Source organism: Colletotrichum abscissum (assembly GCF_030869225.1).
Source record: "Colletotrichum abscissum strain IMI 504890 chromosome Unknown Scaffold_27.1, whole genome shotgun sequence".
In the NCBI taxonomy this organism is placed as follows: domain Eukaryota; kingdom Fungi; phylum Ascomycota; class Sordariomycetes; order Glomerellales; family Glomerellaceae; genus Colletotrichum; species Colletotrichum abscissum.
This window is the reverse complement of record NW_026850176.1, coordinates 165,173-177,552: the sequence shown is the minus strand read 5'-3', so window position 1 is coordinate 177,552 and position 12,380 is coordinate 165,173. Positions and strand designations below refer to the sequence as shown.

General features: G+C 48.3%; 7 protein-coding genes across 7 annotated transcripts, besides 1 other annotated feature; 3 read left to right on the top strand and 4 right to left on the bottom strand.

The window, feature by feature from the left end:
- Positions 1-1,564: 1,564 nt before the first annotated feature.
- Positions 1,565-1,630: a sequence feature (Short protein (CABS01_10485, KAK1498710.1) was converted to a misc_feature.).
- Positions 1,631-2,420: 790 nt separating this feature from the next.
- On the top strand, positions 2,421-2,782 carry CABS01_10484 (uncharacterized protein; the record flags this gene model as incomplete). The annotated part of the gene is made up of 3 exons (XM_060543840.1): positions 2,421-2,429; positions 2,499-2,556; positions 2,610-2,782. 3 exons carry the CDS (start codon positions 2,421-2,423, stop codon positions 2,780-2,782), a joined length of 240 nt encoding a protein of 79 aa, XP_060399042.1.
- Positions 2,783-2,926: 144 nt separating this feature from the next.
- Positions 2,927-4,000, bottom strand: CABS01_10483 (CipA protein; the record flags this gene model as incomplete). The annotated part of the gene is made up of 2 exons (XM_060543839.1): positions 2,927-3,865; positions 3,929-4,000. The coding sequence occupies 2 exons, from the start codon at positions 3,998-4,000 to the stop codon at positions 2,927-2,929; spliced, it is 1,011 nt and encodes a 336-aa protein (XP_060399041.1).
- Positions 4,001-4,810: 810 nt separating this feature from the next.
- CABS01_10482 (ketoreductase) lies at positions 4,811-5,960 on the top strand (the record flags this gene model as incomplete). Its single annotated transcript, XM_060543838.1, has 3 exons — positions 4,811-4,832; positions 4,899-5,128; positions 5,190-5,960. The coding sequence occupies 3 exons, from the start codon at positions 4,811-4,813 to the stop codon at positions 5,958-5,960; spliced, it is 1,023 nt and encodes a 340-aa protein (XP_060399040.1).
- A 356-nt stretch (positions 5,961-6,316) lies between these two features.
- CABS01_10481 (uncharacterized protein) lies at positions 6,317-7,388 on the bottom strand (the record flags this gene model as incomplete). Its single annotated transcript, XM_060543837.1, has 2 exons — positions 6,317-6,331; positions 6,426-7,388. The coding sequence occupies 2 exons, from the start codon at positions 7,386-7,388 to the stop codon at positions 6,317-6,319; spliced, it is 978 nt and encodes a 325-aa protein (XP_060399039.1).
- Positions 7,389-8,249: 861 nt separating this feature from the next.
- On the bottom strand, positions 8,250-9,009 carry CABS01_10480 (ThiJ/PfpI family protein; the record flags this gene model as incomplete). The annotated part of the gene is made up of 2 exons (XM_060543836.1): positions 8,250-8,638; positions 8,685-9,009. 2 exons carry the CDS (start codon positions 9,007-9,009, stop codon positions 8,250-8,252), a joined length of 714 nt encoding a protein of 237 aa, XP_060399038.1.
- Positions 9,010-9,539: 530 nt separating this feature from the next.
- Positions 9,540-9,857, top strand: CABS01_10479 (ethyl tert-butyl ether degradation EthD; the record flags this gene model as incomplete). The annotated part of the gene is made up of 1 exon (XM_060543835.1): positions 9,540-9,857. One exon carries the CDS (start codon positions 9,540-9,542, stop codon positions 9,855-9,857), a length of 318 nt encoding a protein of 105 aa, XP_060399037.1.
- Positions 9,858-10,597: 740 nt separating this feature from the next.
- CABS01_10478 (major facilitator superfamily transporter) lies at positions 10,598-12,140 on the bottom strand (the record flags this gene model as incomplete). Its single annotated transcript, XM_060543834.1, has 3 exons — positions 10,598-11,786; positions 11,840-11,873; positions 11,945-12,140. The coding sequence occupies 3 exons, from the start codon at positions 12,138-12,140 to the stop codon at positions 10,598-10,600; spliced, it is 1,419 nt and encodes a 472-aa protein (XP_060399036.1).
- Positions 12,141-12,380: the final 240 nt, after the last annotated feature.

Below are 12,380 nucleotides of genomic sequence, written 5' to 3'. Positions count from 1 at the left end.
ACAACCCAAAAGTCAGGAACCGAAGTCAAACATTGGATAGGAATGTATGATGATTCGTATGAGAGATGAAGTCAAAATGAAAACTCAAGACACGGGTACTGAAAGCTTGGAACTCTCTGACTTGACATGGTGAACTACAGCCTCTGTAAATGAACTACCTACTTGATAAGTTCAAGTCACACTTGATCCGACAGGAGCGACCCGGGTTGAGGGAACAGACGTCATACTCGTTCGCTGAGATTGTGGAGAGAGATGAAATCAATTACTCTGAGCTACCTACAGGTAGGTGCTCCACGCTGCCCAAAGCCTGGAAAGTACACGTCCTGTTGCTTCTTCTGACAATGTTTGTCAACGATAGTCCGTCCTCGGAAAGGCCACCACGGAAAGACTGCAGATCAAAAGATCAACACGCAATTTTTTCTTGGGGGAAATGATCGCCTTCAATCGACATTATTCGCACATTCGGTCAATTGTTCGGCATGAGGACGCGACTTGGTGTCGCCGAGAATCCGAGATGTGCAAGTTGATTGCAAGCGGGCGTCAATAAGGTTGGGCCGAAAAATTGATATTACTAGTTGAAAAGCGTTCTGCGTGATTTTCGAGAACTTATGACACGGTATTTTCACGTAGACACGTACTCTCGAGATGCAGAAGGCCGGATTGAGTCTTGTCAATGTTCGGCGAGCAGAAATCAGAGCCAATGAAATTCTCAGCGACTGATGCCCGACAACACTTCACACGTATCTTAGAGGATTGGAAACGCAGTCTCGCGCCATAAAGTGCACCAAAAACAATGTATCTTCTCGCATACCTATGTAGACACCTTCATGTATCTCGCAGCGATGTAACGTACTACACCGAGACGAGAGTTGTTGCCTGCAGTAATCCACCCCTGTTACTCTGATTTAGCAAAAACCTCAAAATGTCGCAAATATGGGGGCACTGATAGATAGGAAGTATCAAGCACGTGGGCAAGTGCACCGGTAACTCTTCATGCGGCAATTCCGGCTTGCACTGAAACCTGACGAGACTAGATTTTCTAAAACGAGGAGATTTCGTGGTAGGGCTGCCGTGATCCTCATTTGTGCCGTTTTCCGGCAGGTAAGTTCAGGTAATTATTCCATGAAGAAAACCACTGTCACGAAAAAGTATCGGAACACCACGATCTTCTCTGTATCCCTATAGTATCGCAATACTACTGGATATGGCGGTATGACTAATATTCCAAAGTCTGACTGTTGGCCTCTTCTCAAGAACTGTTCAGAATCTCAACCTTTCCCAGCAAATATCTCCCTTTCATAAAACCAGATTCGTCTTCTCAATTTGAATGCAATGGTCAAGTACTGTAGGTGACGTTGTGTGAAGAAAACGAACTTCAGCTATGAGTCGACCACATAGCATCCAGGCCTTTCCATGTTGGCATTTTTGTTCACTAGCGACCCTTCCAAGTCCAGATTTTCGTACTGAGTGACTGATTTGATACAGTTTCAAGTCCAGCCAACACTGTCTTCAATTACATTCAGAGCTGCGAACAACATCGTTGGAGCGACCGTTGCCGTCACCCATGCCCGCGCCTTCTTGCTTTGTTGGTTTCCTTATGATAGTCGCGTCCCCTGTCCCAAAGAAGTGAATCCGCTCGTCAGTATTTCGCACAAGACGAATCGGCTTACTTTATTCAAAAGAGACTGCGCTGGGAATCATCGAAACTAGGCGCAGGTAGTATCGCCCCTGTCGTGACCGTGAATCGAGCTGATACTGCCGAAGAAATGCCGACAAACATTGACTAGCACTGACATCTCAATCTTCATTTTCAAGACCTCTAGGTTGACTATACCAAAGGCAATTAAATATACTATGGTAGAAGGAACATGGTTGGGCAGGGACAGATTTTCTTTTCTTTTCTCCTGGATGTCAGAATTGAAAACGTCATACATAATTGAAGGTGTCGTTATCAAGGAGGTTGGGGGCGGAGAGCACAGTAAGCCATATAACTCGGGCGTATCGGCTAACCTTGCTTGGGAGCCTATCGACAAATTCCGAACATCAATCCCACCATTCAATTCTTTCCTGGCTGTTCACATGGCGATTATGCCAAGTGTCAGCGGCGCAGCGCCTCCAAACTTGAATTGGTGTTAAATTTCCCTTGGCATAACAATAGCCAGTTGCTCAGGTGGTCGGATGCGCCCAAAAATGACGCAACCTGTCATTGACGACGAATGATTTGTTTTCTAGCCGATGTGCGTAGCATTGCGGCTGTGCGGCTTGCTAGAAGATAGTCGTCGAAAGCAGGAAACCACGAAACAAAACTTGGATAGATAAGAGACGACCTTGCCCACACGCCCACCGATTTATCGGCGCATTGTGCGATCAAGTACAATTCCATCTCATCCTTTAATTTCCGAATCTGCATTATTCTAAACATGGGCTTCGTAAGTAATATACGCTCTTGGACTGAGGTGGTTGCAACCTTGTACCCTCCATGTGCTGACGTTATCTAGTTGAAGTCTTTGGGCGAGACGGCCGACAAGGTGGCATTGTCTGTTACAAACACAATGGGTTTGTAGACATCGAATCTCTCTTGATGTGTTAAGCCACTAATATCATTCAAGCTGATAGCCGCTCTTATCATTCCGATGGCCCTGATTGTGTCGCAGCAAGTAGTGTCCCTCGGAATTCCAAGGGACAACGAGACCCTCCTCCGCGCATATCCAAGATGACCTGGGCAGAAACTCTTGAGGCGGAGAAGGCAACCAAAGAGAAGCAAGCCGCCCTTGGCAAATGATTTTCTCTCTGAACTATGAGATTGAATGACAAATGTGATGGTAGGGTGAAGTGTACTTTTTCTAGAAGGGGGCATGATGAAGATCTCGAGTAGAGGATGTTTGCGAAAGGAATCAGATGTAAGTAATATCGAGCGTTTTTCTGATTAGTGCCGATTGGCCTCGCTATCGTTTGCGGAGGCTCTCGACATTGATACGGCAGTGCGCGTAGCTTCATCCAAGTCTTCGATTGGCAGTTGCAAAAGATCGTTGTCAGACTGGAAGTCCGCATCATCGGTCGGCTGGAACACCCGGGCGTACATCAACTTATAAAAGCCCTCATGATTGCCTTGTTTTAGCTCTTTAAGACCGTCATTGTACCTCTTCTTGGTTGTCTCATGATCAATCCTCCAGTCAGCATCCGTTGTCCCCGTCACTCGTTTGACACTCTCTAGCATATCGCGCTGGCTGACCTTGAAGCTTGACGCAAAGACAGTCTTGTTATGAAATTGGGAGATGGTTGTCGAGTTATCGTCGGCGTTCTCGGGGAGGATCTTGTGACTCAACATAGATGCCACGGCGCGACCACATTGTGCCCATGTAGAGACCTTGATAGCTTGGTCACCGTCGTCATACAAAGTGATTGTACGATTCTTCAAGTCGAACCCAAAGGTGGCAGAACCAGCGACGAGGCTGTACTCGTACCAAAACCCGTTCATCAGCGTGATCGAAGTCAGGCCCGCTTTTTGAACCTCGGCGATGTTCTCCATGACGGCGTTTGTGACAGGAATGTCCTTCCTGATTGCTGCGCTGTGTGCGTTGATACTGTAGGCGTTAGGCATGACGTATGGAACGCCTGCCTCAGCAGCAGCTTGAACCAGAGACGTGTGAGTACCCGGAGAAGCGCTCAGTGAAAGCGTGATGATGAGGAAGTCTTGGCCATTGAGAGCTGCGACCAAAGACTTTGTGTCCTCGTAATTGACTAAAGCCTTCTTGACACCATTCGGCAGAGTACTGGTGCTTTCTTTACGCGTGATGGCGGCCACTGTATGCTTCCCTGTCTTTAGGAGTTCCTCTGCGATGGCTTTCCCAATGTTACCGCCAGCCTGCAAGTTATTACCTTAACTATAGCTCATATCCACATGCAGAACGTATCCGGAAAAACTTACTCCTACAATGGCTACCTTGTGAATGTAGTTCTCGAACCCATTAGGAGCATCTCGTGCAAAGCCTCCGACCATTTTGCCCCTAGTTGGGATGAAGTTAACGTACAGACTATGAGGCAACTTCGAGACCAATGAAGTCCGACGGGAACTTTTGCAGTGGCGGTTAAATAGGCCGGGAGATCAGGATGCAATGCGTATGATATCTAACTCATTTTTCAAGTGGTAATTCAAAAGACTGTAATCTGGCGCGCCGACGTTTTTAATTCTTCTGATAAACTTACTTGCTTTGAAATCAGACGTGGTCTTGAGATAGTTCAATGTAAGTCAACCGCGATGAACCATATATCGGAGCTAATGGAGTTAACTGTCAGCACCATTTTGAGTAATGTCGTGGTATTACCGACACGGACACGAAGCGCCGGACTATTTTCCCCACCCGCCAGTTCCTAGCTCGCTCTGAAAAACGATGTCCGTGTCTGGAAATGGCTAGCGTTACGGCATGCATCACGCCCTACAAGCCATCTCGAACCTTATGCTGATGCTAGGGGTATTCCAGGGCCAGTGACTCCGTAATTGCAAGATTCATGACTGATTCTGCAATGTCTTGGAAGCTCATGGAAGCTAAGGTCGAACCACTGAGAAAGGTCCATTGCTTGCTGGGCTCACTCTGCTTCGTCATCCGGACCTGACGCCTACCATTCTCCTAATTTTCATCAGGAAGTACGCATGGCTTAATTACAATGGCGAATGATAAAGCAGTCTACTTATAAACTGCTGAAAAAGCCTCACGATTGCTTCTCAAGTTCCGTCTCTCGATCATACAAGCCATCCACAAACGCAACGCGAGCACTTTCTCCATCTCCTACATTATTATCACACACAATCATGACGAAAGTTCTTGTTACCGGTACGATTCATTGTATGATGAGAGTGATATTACCTTAGGCTAATGAAAAACCTGTTTGGAACATAGGAGGCACTGGCTTCGTGGCCGGTCATGTCATTGACACTCTGTTGAAGCGTGGTCACTCCGTTATCACCACTGTCCGATCTCAGGAAAAGGCTCAAGCGGTACTGGATGCTTACACAGACGTTTCTCATGACAATTTCAACACTGTGATTGTCCCAGATATTGCGGCGCATGGGGCTTTCGAAGGTCTGAGCTCTCTTGGACTCGAAGCTGTGATACACGTGGCAAGCCCAGTAAGTCTCCTGGAAACTTGACTTTTACCGTCTTGTGAACTTCCTACTCAACAATGCATAGTTCCATTACAATGTCACCGACCCAAAAAAAGATCTCATTGATCCAGCTGTCCTTGGTACAACAGGCGTTCTCAAGGCGATCAAGGATTCTTGCCCCAATGTCAAGCGTGTCGTCGTGACCTCCTCCTTCGCAGCCATTCTGAATCCTGGGCTTGCATCAATGGGCGCAGAAAAGACGTACTCAGAGGAAGATTGGAGCCCAGTCACTCTTGAAGATGCTTACTCGAATGGCATGATGGCATACGTTGCTTCAAAAGTCTTCGCCGAAAGGGCGGCCTGGAACTTTGTCGAGACCGAGAAGCCAAGCTTTACTCTGTCCACAATCTGCCCGCCCATGATCTATGGTCCCGTGAAATTGCCGGTCAAGTCCCTCTCCGCAATCAACACTTCGAACCAGCTTCTGGCGGAAGTCATTCTGGGAAAGCACAAGGCAGGCCTGCCGCCCACGGGTTTGCCGCTCTGGGTTGACGTCCGTGACGTCGCCCTGGCACACGTAAGGGCCATGGAGATCCAGGGCGCCGGAGGCAAGCGTTTTCTCACAACAGCCGGCTTCTACAGCAATGAAGAGATGGCGAATGCACTTTGGAACAGCTTCCCTTCAATGCGGGAAAAGCTACCAGAGCCTGGTAGCTATGGAGGAGCGCCCAGTCCGGCTTTAAGGTCCTTTGGATACAACACGTCCCGGGCGAAGGAGATTCTGGGCTTACAATGGACTCCGTATGAAAGGACTGTCGTTGACTCAACTATATCATTGGATGGATTAGAGGAATAGACAGAGATTCATACGCACCCATCGATAATGAATCGAGTTTGGCCAAGATTTCCATTGAGCTGTTGCAGATAAGACCTCGAATTGATGCGGACGCTTGGATTTCCTTCTTTCACACAGGCTTTATTTATTTTAGATGAACAACTGAACTTTTCTCATTCTGCATTTTATTCATGACTGAGGAGGTATCCAAGAGCCAGGATCATTCTGCTAGGCTCCAAGCGCGTAGCTACCGGTCATTGCAAACACGGTCCAGTAATCTAGGTCTGGTGCTGTTTGTGTAACATAAAGTATTTCTTTTGCTGATTTGAGTCGTCCAGATTGCCACATAAACTTCAGACATTGATGCACCCAAGCTTTTACTTTCTCATCTTCTGATACTTGATTGATTAGATAAAGGGGCGCCAGGAAAGTGCTGCAGTGAAGTCGTTGTACAGGCGAGAAAGGCAACGAATTTGTTTTGTGTACTCCTGGTAAGATGAATTGAGGCACTGAGGCGCACATCTGATTGACCGAGTCGCGATTCGTTCCATGAAAGGTGTTCTCTTTCGGGCGACTCTCCTCAGGGACGTAAGTCTTGAGAAGGTGATAAAGAATGAGGCGGATGGTGCAGATTGCATTGGAGACTTGAGTGATGTAGTGGTCCGGGTAGATGTCATAAGATAATCCCAGGACTCGCTCATCTGCAGTGACTTGTATGGTTTTTGGCTTCCAGGATGGTGGGCGGGCCTTGTCCAACGTATCGATTCTTTCGTCGAGACCTTTTGCCTTGACAAGAAGGTCCAATGTTGAGATTCTCCCGTGAACGATATCGGACTTAAGGTTGACAATCTGCGCGAGGACACCTAGAAATGTCCATTTCACGCTCTTGACACGATAGCCAATATTTCGACGGGCCTTCGTAAGCTCCGGAGGTATTCTATCTCCAACTGTGGCACAGCTCACCGTCACTGCCGTCACAAGTCGAGCTGCAACTTGACAGCCTGTTGGGGTAGACACAATACTCGTCTCACGGGCGCCGAGTAGTGACAAGCCACCTTGTGCGTGACTCAGCCATGCCTGAGACTTTCCCGAATCCCGGTGGACAAGCTTTTCGTACATATCTAGCAGCAGGATGGTTTGAAGAGCTCTTTCCGCTTCGTCAGGATCGAGTGAGCTGAGAGTGTGATTAAGTCGCCGGATGGCCGTGACGTAACTTGAGTTGGCCAGGAGGAGAAGATTTGGGCTGTCGAGCTCAACAGCCAAAAAAGCCAGACTGGCTGCTTCGACGCCCGCTGAAAGATGATCTAGTGTTTGTGCGTTCCGGTAATGGTAAGCTATCTCACCCATGCTCCGAGTAAAGCCTTGGATGTACGTCGTGAAGAATGCGTATCGTGCTCGCGTATCCCAGCTCAGCTCCAGAGTGGCTGGATGAGTTTCTGCAGGTAGCATACGGCTCCGACATGCAGTCACCTTTTTTTCTGCCGACAAGTTTTCATTACGGAATTGGATAGCGTCAGGGTCCCGATATCCATGACATATTATTCTAGCCCTGGCACACTGGCCACACCTATCTGGCTGAAGATCACACTAGCGGCGAATAACTGTTAGTCAAAGGAGGTTTTCTAGCAGAAAGTATGCAATTTGAATGCTCGGTAGGTCCAAAGAACTTGCCTTGAGTTTCCTTGCCCTGCATGGAAGGCATGCCGGCGAAAGACGCCCTCGGTTCACCATCGGTCTAAACCTCAGGGGTCCATTCCACAATTTGTGCCTAAATAATCCGACAAATGTGCGAATATCGAAGCGAAGCCTGCGGATAAGCAACGAACTTCTGGAAGGTGTCCAATTCTGCGATTTTAACTATGGCGAGATGCAGGTTTGGCGATTCTGCACCATTTTGCTAAGGGATGAAGTTGGGGTTGTCTCATGGCACGTCGTCCCATTGTCGTCTTTGTGTGTTTCCTGATACTGGGTCTTCTTTCCTTAACGGGCTAGCGTTCCGGTCCCCCAACTCTAAATTTGTGGAGGTCTTGTCTGAGTTGATTCCCGTATTTTACTACCTTAATTAGTTGCCCGACTTGTGTCGAGGCACTAGAGAGCCGAGTATAAAGTACTGGGATAATTTTATTTCTTTAGGCCAAGACAATGTCTCCGAAATGCCTGCAATACTTCTCACGCTAGCTCTAGCTAGGAAAATGTGTTATCTTGGCGACACATGCTCGTTCGTCGTCGCTCACTATGCAGTGTTAAACGTCTCAAGGTTTCGCGACTGAGCGCGCCAAGCAAAGGGTGCTCGATATGTTATTCAATTTTCTACTGGTTTCTGATGGCTTTCAACAATACGTCCCCAATAACCCCTGCGCTAGGTGGATTCTGTCCTGTAATCAAGCGTCCGTCCTTGCCGCTCGTCACGACTTTCACCCCAAACGGCTGATCCGCCTTCACGTACCTCCCGCCATGGTTTCTGAGTTCCGTTTCTAGAAGAAATGGCATTGCATCTGTGAAGCTATAGGCGTCTTCTTCAGCATTTGAAAATCCTGTAACTTCGCTGTCCTTGACTAAGTACTCCCCGTTTGTGAGCTTGACATTGACGAGGGCGCCGGGGCCATGGCAGACGGCCGAGACAATCTTGCCTGCTTCGTAGAACTCTCGGATGATAGAATGTGAGACTTGGTCGACGGCGAGATCAAACATGGCTAGATCTGTGTAAGCTTTTGATGAGGCCATTTTGGTCTGAGCCCTACTCACGCCCGTGTCCGCCAACGTAGAACACGCCGGCAAACTCGGCAGACCTTCCGATAAAAGACGACAGGGTCTCAGTTTTTTCCCAAAGATCTTTCTTGTCTTTCAGAAATCTCTGGCACTCTACATTGTCTTTGCTGTCCTCAACGGAGTAGGGGTCGAGGGGCGCAACACCACCCTTAGGAGAAGCGATGACGAGGTCCACATGAGGGGCAAGAGCGTTGTATGGGTGAACGAACTCGGGAAGATACCATCCAGTCTTGAAGTCCTCACGAGTTGGTAGGATATCCTGAGATGTCAAGACAACGAGAAGCTTGGGCCTAGTCGACATGGCTGGTAGGATGGAGTAAGGAATCAGGGAGGACCACAGAGTGAGGGTTGCCGAAAGACGATGCTTGAATGCGATAGAATGCGATAATGACCAGGGATGGGCGTAGGTTATCGCGTACTTAAATACGCATACGGACAGCCCATCTCCCGGAACAACGGCCATTGATCAGCCATCGGCATCGCCGCAGTGTTAGTTCATGGAACGAAAGGAATACCCAAAGTAGTTTACGGCGTCTTATTACTCGTGCCATGCATTTCGGGTACAAGAAATGTCCTGACATCCCAGGGTGTAGGTATCATCTGGACATGTCTTATATCCGAGAGAGAACTTTTTCTCCGAGCAAGACGGTTGAGAGCTTGAGGTATAAGTACCGATTTCCCTGTGTCGTCTCATATTCCGAGCTTATCCCGCATTCGTTCTATCCTCTCCCCTACACTCCCGCCGATCATCCCACATATCTAAAAAGTCGATTCTGAACATTGAACCATCCACACCTCCAGTTCTTTCAGACGTCACAAACATCGATCACTATGACCGTCACTATTACCGTCGTCTTCCCCAACGATCCGGATGCCAAGTACGATATCGACTACTACACCACTAAGCATATGCCATTGATTCAAGAGCAATGGGGAAAGTACGGCGTCACGTCGTGGTCGGTCACGAAATTTCAACCGGGTGCTGATGGCACCCAGCCATTGTACGCCTTCGGATCAACTGTCACTTGGGACAACATCGAGCAGATCAAAACGGCTTTCGCCGGGCCCGAAGCTGGTGGGATCATGGGAGACGTACCCAACTTCTCCAATAAGCAACCTATCTTCCTCACAGGCGAGGTACTTGCATGAGAATGGGAAGTATCATATCCTGACAGTCAGTTGATCAATGATGGTTCAAAAACATCTTGAAATTTTGTTGAGAGTTGATGAATAAAATTCGAATCGATATGAGTAATGCATATTGGCAAGATTGTTACTTGAGTAGTGTGCCGGCTTCCGGTTGAAATCCCCTGACTTAGGTAGACATCTTCTACTAAAGATGCCTCTGCGAAACTGCAGGGTTGAAGTCAAACATACATGTATGGACCTTCATAGCACGGTGATCCATCGCTGTTAAGAACCCAACTCTCGTAAGGCCACGTAGAGATGACTCCCGTATAGAGAATCTAAGCTAAACAGGTAACGATTTCTGGAATGGGGTTTCTGCGGAGGAAAGGCGCTGGAGTAGACCTATACGGGAACCACGCTGTGAGCCATGGCAGAATACGGGTATTTAGTCCGCATCCACCACTCGAGCCTAGACCGTAACAATAACACATAGACATGACGCAGATTGTGCCCTTAGTTCAATTGCATGGTCTGTACGTGTACAATTCGAAAGAACTTGAACTACCAAAGTTCAAAGTGGTCTGCAATCGCCGTGTTCACGTGGTGTTGCAATCGTTTCAAGATCATGCAATGAGGCTTATCTGGATACTGTGTACCACAAAAGAAGATCCTTGGCAAAGGCATTGATTTATTCGATATCAACGTGGCTTCATGGGCTCCACACCCTAGAAGTCCACGATGAGGATCTCGTAGAGGTCATATCAAACCTTGATGAAAGCGAATGTCCCTGCTCCCATCTTCCGTGTCTTGCAAATCCGTGCAGAAAGAACGAATGTCATTCCCAACATCATGCAACAACCGGCAAATGCTTGTGCGCCAACGTATTTGCCCCCCATCGCATCGATAATGGCTCCTGCAATCGGCGATCCGGTGAGAGATGCGAAGCTGACCACCGTGAAAACCATGCCCATTCTCGTACCCTGCTTTTGAGGGTCCGTGGTCAAGCTACTGAGCACGGAGGGAAACAGTGACTGAACTCCGCCAACAGCAAAGCCATAAAAAGCAGTCCAGACATATAGCCCGGTCGTGTTTTGTACGCCAATCCAACAGAACATCACGGTGCCGGTCATGAACGCCATTGGAGCAAATATGTTGATAGTACCAATGACATCCCCAATCTGGGCCGGAACAATCCTTCCGAGTGCACCCACACCGTTGAGAACCAATAATAGGTCAAGTGAGTCTGTGTAAGATAGCCCCAAGACGTCCCGGGAGAATGCCGCAAGAAAGTGGAAGGCAAAGTAGGTTCCCCAGAAGCACTGGACATTTTTTAGTACCTTATGCTCGCTCCGGATCAACATGCTTACCATGAACGCCCCAATAGCATAGAGACTATACTCTGATTCTCTAAAGGCTGCCCACTCTACTAGAGGTGCTGCCTGCCGTGGTGGAATCCTGGTCTTGATTAGTAGGCCAGCAACTATCAAAGTCACAACTTGAATCAAGGCAATAGCTCTAATGGTCCAGCCAAGCCCTATCCTTGGCAAAAGCTGCCGAACCATGCTCGGGATAGTGAGACCTCCGACAACAGCCCCAGCGGCTGTGAGGCCGAACGCCAATGAGCGACGCTTCGCAAAGTACGTAGATGTCACTGCCATACAGGGACAGAACAGACAGCCGTTTCCGAGGCCTAGGCAGATACCCTGGGCGAGAAAGAATTGCCAGTAGGTGGTACAAAACGAGGCAGCAACCATTCCCAAGATGACAAGGAAGAAGCCGGCGATGAACAAGGGACGAAAGAATCCCATATCTGTCCATCGTCCCGTAAACGTCCCGACGAAAAAGAGCAGGAACACTTCAAATGAACCGATCCACGAGACATCGGACTGTGGCTGCGAAAACGCTCTGGTGAAGTATGGCTGAAAGACGCCAAAGGAGTTCGCAACCCCCCTACAAAGTATTAGCACCCCAAATCATGCAACGACAGAGTTTGAAGCACGAACCAGGTGTTCATAACAACTAGAAATGTGCTAAAAACTGTCACATCATTAGTGATGTACATTTTACACGTGTAGTGCACAATTTGCGCATTGCTGAGTTCCACTCACCTACCATCCACGCTCTGGCGCCACCATCTGGCGGCGTATCAATGATTATACTTGGCCGCGATGCACTTCTCTCAATGCTACTGTGGGGGGCTGTTCTCTCGGCGGCTATGCCGGCATTGTAAGAGTGTTCTCGAGGTGTATTGCACATTTTGGTTGATCGCGGCTCATCAGGTACAGCTTCTAGCTTCTCACCCATACTGCAAAATTCGGACGGGAAGAACGGTTTCCAAAGTGCGGTAGTAAACTGCAGGAGAAGAGGCCAAACCCCAGTGAGCAACGAATCGACGATGATGGATCTTTTTGACAAGATGAGACTTGTGAGGCACTCTTGTTCGAAAAATGCCAAAGGTCGTAGATACCTGCCGTTCTCAGCTGTACATTTGACAGGCCAAAAAGACATTCTTGCTGTTATAGGTAATTCACCACGGTCGGGATC